Source organism: Chiloscyllium plagiosum, chromosome 12 (assembly GCF_004010195.1).
Source record: "Chiloscyllium plagiosum isolate BGI_BamShark_2017 chromosome 12, ASM401019v2, whole genome shotgun sequence".
NCBI lineage: Eukaryota > Metazoa > Chordata > Chondrichthyes > Orectolobiformes > Hemiscylliidae > Chiloscyllium > Chiloscyllium plagiosum.
The window spans coordinates 39,343,078-39,349,242 of NC_057721.1; the positions used below are offsets into that span (position 1 = coordinate 39,343,078).

General features: G+C 41.6%; 1 protein-coding gene across 2 annotated transcripts in view; it reads left to right on the forward strand.

Moving 5' to 3' along the window:
- The window catches only part of usp9 (ubiquitin specific peptidase 9), a 272,043-nt gene that overhangs the window by 214,796 nt on the left and 51,082 nt on the right, over window positions 1–6,165 (forward strand). For both annotated transcript variants that reach the window (XM_043700849.1, XM_043700850.1), the window contains exons 36-37: window positions 1,073–1,196; window positions 4,627–4,852. In XM_043700849.1, coding sequence (XP_043556784.1) covers window positions 1,073–1,196; window positions 4,627–4,852 — 350 coding nt within the window. The remainder of the gene's footprint in view (window positions 1–1,072; window positions 1,197–4,626; window positions 4,853–6,165) is intronic.

Below are 6,165 nucleotides of genomic sequence, written 5' to 3' on the forward strand. Positions count from 1 at the left end.
TTGGACTCATAACGGCACACAAACCAACAGCCACGCTCAGACAACAATTCACCAGAACAAAGGACCCGATACCTAACATGAGCAAGACGAATGTAGTGTACAAAATACTATGCAAGGACTGCACTAAACACTATATAGGACAAACAGGAAGACAGCTAACAATCCGCATACATGGACATCAACTAGCCACGAAACGACACGACCAGATATCCTTAGTAGCCACACACGCAGGCAACCAGCAACATGAATTCGACTGGGACAACACTACTATCATAGGGCAAGCCAGACAGAACGGCCAGGGAATTCCTAAGGCATGGCATTCATCCACAAACTCCATCAACAAACGCATCGACCTGGACCCAATATACCAACCACTACAGCGGACAGCTGAAACTGACAACCTGAAGCGGCAGGGACAGACCACTATAAACACCGGAGGAAACATCAAAGAAGCGCTTCGCAGGAGGCTCCCAAGCACTGATGATGTTGCCCAGCCAGGGGACGAAACGTTTGCAACAAAAACTTCCAGCTCGGCGAACAGAACCACAACAACAGGTTGTTTATTTCTGGAAACTTTTATGAATTTGTGTTACGATATAAAAACTTCAGTAATTTGTGATGCGGTCTGTCATGCTGGAAAGGAGTGATGAATTCAAAGTTGTGGCACCAAAAGTTCTCCTCCACTGTGATTATTCCTTGTCATATCTCGGTGTGTTAAATACAAATTGATGAAAGATTGACTACTCTGATTAATCAACAATGCCTCGATAATTCTGTGAGAATGGAGGTTGTGAACTGGATGTCAGTTCACAATCGAGTCCGTTTTAAATATTTGTTTTTGGAAACTTGCCAACAACTTGAAGTGGGGTGCTAAAACCCTGTCAGCCAACTATTCAATTAGAGCATTGAGGTTTGGTTCAATGATGTAGAATGTTAAAACTTGATCAAGTAAGTCATGACAGCTAGAAATATTTTACGTTAATCATTGAAATGTTCTGTTGAGATGATGTCTGAAAAATTAAAATGAGAAAGCTTGTTAGCATTTGTTTCTCAATCAATTTTTCTAATGCAGGGCAAGATCATCTCTTACCAGAAGCTGAAGAACTGGCTATGATCAGTATTCAACTTGCTGCGAGATTTTTGTTTAATACTGGGTTTCACACAAAGAAAATAGTCCGTGGTCCAGCAAGTGAATGGTGAGTCTTTCTTGTCATCAAAATTTGATTTCTTTTCACCAAGCTGGGCGCAGATATTGTTTTGAACTGTGCAACTTAAGTAAGAAGTGAAAACATTTTATTGTTTGTGTTTATTGAAAACTAGGCTGTTAACAGTTCAAGTGTGGATAAAATGGGGAATTGGTCTATCAATAAAGGGAAGAATGGTATTTGTACTTAAAAACAGGAAGTTGGGGGAAGGGCAGATAGTTGTGGGTGTTGGGTAGCTGTGAGGTGAAAGAGTGAGCAGATTAGTCAGAGACAGAGCTCAGAGAGAGAGAGAGGGTCATTGTTGATAGTAAGCCAAGGATATAGTGCTGCTAGTTAAGTAATAATGGAAATTCAGTAATTGAAAATGTGTTGGCTACGCTCAAAATAATCAATTTGAAAAAATGTGGAGGGGTGGGATGGTTCTTGCCATGAAATTGTCAAAACTTGATATTGAGTCCTGAATGCTGCAGGATTTCAAATTAGATAAGATGGTGTTCCCCCAGTTTGCATTGGAAGGAGGAGGAATATGGAGTTGAGGTTAAAACAAGGATCTTACTGAAAGATGAAACAGGCTTAATGGACAAAAGTGGCCTACTTCTGTTCTTAACTCATTTGTAAAAATATAACTTCGATATTCATGCAACTCTGACACTCTACATCAATAGTTTAGTTGTTCATTTTCACCAGCATTGAAACAGTGCTAACTTTAAAACAAAAGAACTTACAGCTTGTTTGTGGTGGTGGGTGAATTGTGAAAAAAACCTCTGATAATCATGGCACTTTCAGTGGCTGGTATTGTGAATCTAACTGGAGAGGAAAACTGTTTGGAAATGGGTAGGAATGGGTAAATTTACATTTTCCATGATGGAATATTTGGAAGCAAAATTTTCTGCTGCCTTCCCCTCTTTTTCTTCTATTGCTCGATAATGGTGCTGTCATGATACTTCCACAAGTATCTTTGCAAGAACCTGTCTCTAGTTAGAAGAGCTGTCCTGTGTGGATCTACATAAGAAGGAAAGAAATGCACTGCCTGTTGCCCGTGCAACCAAATTCGAGAAATTTTGTTCCTCAGGTGAGAGAGGAAAGCAATTTTTGTTTACTTTGTAAAATTAGTTTTCCCCTCTCCCCTTCCCCACTAATTGCTCCAAATGATTATGTAAGCATCAATCTAGACAGATTGCCTGTTGACTTAACATGGGATATGGCTTAGTTTACTCAGTTCTTCATTGAATTAATAAATCCAGTGCCTGTATGACTAAATAGTGCTATTACCCATTGGAGGAATAACCTTGTCGTTCTGGGGTGTAGGTTTGCTATCCAGACGTTTCATTACCTGGCTAGGTAACATCATCAGTGGCGACCTCCAAGTGAAGTGAAGCTGTTGTCTCCTGCTTTCTATTTATATCTTTCTCCTGGATGGGGTTCCTAGGGTTTGTGGTGGTGTCATTTCCTGTTCGTTTTCTGAGGGTTGATAGATGGCATCTAGATCTAGCGTTTGTTTATGACATTGTGGGTGGAGTGCCAGGCCTTGAGGAATTCTCTAGCATGTCTTTGCTTAGCCTGTCCCAGGATAGGTGTGTTGTCCCAGTCGAAATGGTGGTTTTTTTCACCTGTGTGTAGGGCTACGAGGGAGAGAGGGTCGTGTCTTTTTGTGACTAGCTGGTGTTCGTGTATCCTGGTGGCTAACTTTCTTCCCGTTTGTCCTACGTAGTTTTTGTGGCAGTCCTTGCATGAAATTTTGTAGATGACGTTGGTTTTGTCCATGGATTGTACTGGGTCTTTTAAGTTTGTTAGTTTTTGTTTGAGAGTGTTGGTGGGTTTGTGTGCGACTAGGATTCCGAAGGGTCTTAGTAGTCTGGCTGTCATTTCTGAAACTTCTGTGATGTATGGTAAGGTGGTTAGGGTTTGTGGCTGTGTTTGGTCTGCTTGTCATGGTTTGTTCTTGAGGAATCTGCGCACTATTATTTGAGTATTCGCTCTTCTCGAATATGTTGAATAGGTGGTTGTCCTCTGTGTTTTCCGAAGTTCGTCTGTGCTGCAGTGTGTGGTGGCTCATTGGAATAGTGTTCTGATACAAAGAACTACACGCAAGACTGAAATACCTAGTAGAAGAGTCACAGCACTCCATCCACTCCACCCAGGAATTCCTAAAAATCAAAAACACCAAAATAGAGGAAGACGAAGCAATGATCTCATTCAACGTAACAGCACTCTTCACCTCCATCAACATTGGTTTGTTTGTAGACTATGTTGTTGAAAGTGAAGTGGGTGGTGAGGCACAGGTCCACTAGCTTCATGATGTTTTGGTAATGTGATTGGTGTTTGGTGTGTGTGTGGTGGTCTCTTCTAAAAGTGTGGTAAGTGTTTCCTTTGCCAGGTCGATGTTGATGGAGGTGAAGAGTGCTGTTACGTCAAATGAGATCATTGCTTCGTCTTCCTCTATTTTGGTGTTTTTGATTTTTAGGAATTCCTGGGTGGAGTGGATGGAGTGCTGTCACTCTTCTATGAGGTATTTCAGTCTTGCGTGTAGTTCTTTGTATCAGAACACTATTCCAACGAGCCACCACACACTGCAGCACAGACGAACTTCAGAAAACAGAGGAGAACCACCGATACAATATATTCGAGAAGAGCGGATACTCAAATAATACAGCATGCAGATTCCTCAAGAACAAACCACGACAAGCAGACCAAACACAGCCACAAACCCTAACCACCTTACCATACATCAAAGAAGTTTCAGAAATGACAGCCAGACTACTAAGACCCCTTGGAATCCTAGTAGCTCTCAAACAAAAGCTAACAAACATAAAAGACCCAATACAACCATGGACAAAACCAACGTCATCTACAAAATTTCATGCAAGGACTGCCACAAACACTACGTAGGACAAACAGGAAGAAAGTTAGCCACCAGGATACACGAACACCAGCTAGCCACAAAAAGACACGACCCTCTTTCCCTCATAGCCCTATACACGGATGAAAAAAAACACCATTTCGACTGGGACAACACATCTATCCTGGGACAGGCTAAGCAAAGACATGCCAGAGAATTCCTAGCGGCCTGGCACTCCAACCACAATGCCATAAACAAACGCATAGATCTAGATGCCATCTATCAACCCCTCAGAAAATGAACAGGAAATGACATCACCACAAACCCCAGGAACCCCATCCAGGAGAAAGATATAAATAGAAAGCAGGAGACAACAGCTTCGCTTCACTTGGAGGTCGCCACTGATGTTACCTCGCCAAGTAATGAAACGTCAGGTTATCAAACCTACAGCTCAGCGAGCAAACCGACACCCTAAACCTCAACCTGAGCTACAAACCTTGCTTGTCATTCTGTTTTTGCATTTTAGACTGTACTTTACATTGTGTAATTTTTTTTGAGGAAAGGTCTCTTTTTACCCAACAGGTATGATGCATTGTGTATCCTGCTCCGTCACAGCAAGAATGTACGCTGTTGGTTTGCACATAATGTTCTTTTTGCCTATCCAAATCGCTTCTCAGAGTACCTTCTGGAATGCCCCAGTACAGAAGTGAGGAGTGCTTTTGCTAAGCTCATTGTATTTATTGCACATTTCTCCTTGCAAGATGGACCATGCCCCTCCCCTTTTGCATCCCCAGGACCATCCACTCAGGTAAGAATGTTCATAAGCTGGGCAGATACGAGCTTGTTTGTTTTGTAGAATGTTTTCACAAGATAAACATTTTAATTGTGAACTTCCATTCTTATGAAGGAATTATGTCTACAATGTTGTAATCTGCTGTTACAACCAAGTTTGTTTTTTATGAGTTCTAAGCATCTAAACCTTTTCCTTTTATACTACATTGGTACAGTCCACTATCTGTTAATTTGCAAAATCTGCTATTTAGAGGCAGCAGTGTTTTGTTATATTGAAACGTGGAAAATAATTCTGTTCTGGATCTTTTAATTATATAAATCACATTTGTAAAACCTGAAATAATTAATTAAGTAACATTGCAGCCTGTTCAGAAAATGAGCATTAGATCAACACCTCTTTAGCTATATGTTACTTAGCACGATATTTTGGAAACTGTTATACAAATTTATGTAATTAGGACTGAACAGCAGGAGACTTGCAGTAGAGATTGTGGGCATGTACTCTAAGTTGATAGGCTGTAACGGTGAAATTCTTATAATAGAACTTAAATCAATTCGTACATCGTGAATAGTTTTAGTAGTGACATAGCATGTCATATTCATTTTGATGATTCTGGCAGCATTGTCAGCAGTGTAGAGTGTTCTGCAGATGGAAAAGTAAAATTTTGAAAGAAATTTTGGTCATACTGACTGCAAAAATGAAAATCAACAAAGGCAAATGAGAAAAGGCTGGCATTTATAATCTGTCTCTTGACTTTGAGAAGTGGTGATGAGCTGGCTTCTCTGGTTAGGCCAGCATTTATTTCATGTACCACTGGCAACTGTCTGAACACTGACAGATACCTTGACTACACCACCTCCTACGTACACATATACCGCCACCTCACCCTATTGTAAAAACGCAGTCCCTTGTTCCCAATTCCTCCACCTAATTTCCTGGAAGGAGCAATTCCATATCAGGACATCCCAGATATCTTCCTATTTCAAGGAACACAATTCCCCCTCCCACGTGATCAACAATGCCCTCCAGCACATCAGTTCTTCTGCCCTCAAACCCCACGCATCCAACCTCAACAAGGCTAGAACACCCCAGTCCCCACCTTCCACCCAATGAATCTCTGGATACAGCATATTATCCTCTGTGATTATTGCCACCTACAGCCAGACCCCACCAGCAAAGATAAATTTCACTCCCTACCCCTATCTGCATTCTGCAGAGGCCATTCCCTTGGTGATTCCCCCGTTCAGTCCACGACCCACCCCTCCACCAACACACCCCCCACGCCTGGTATCTTGCGGTGCTACCGCACAAGGTGTAAATCCTGCACC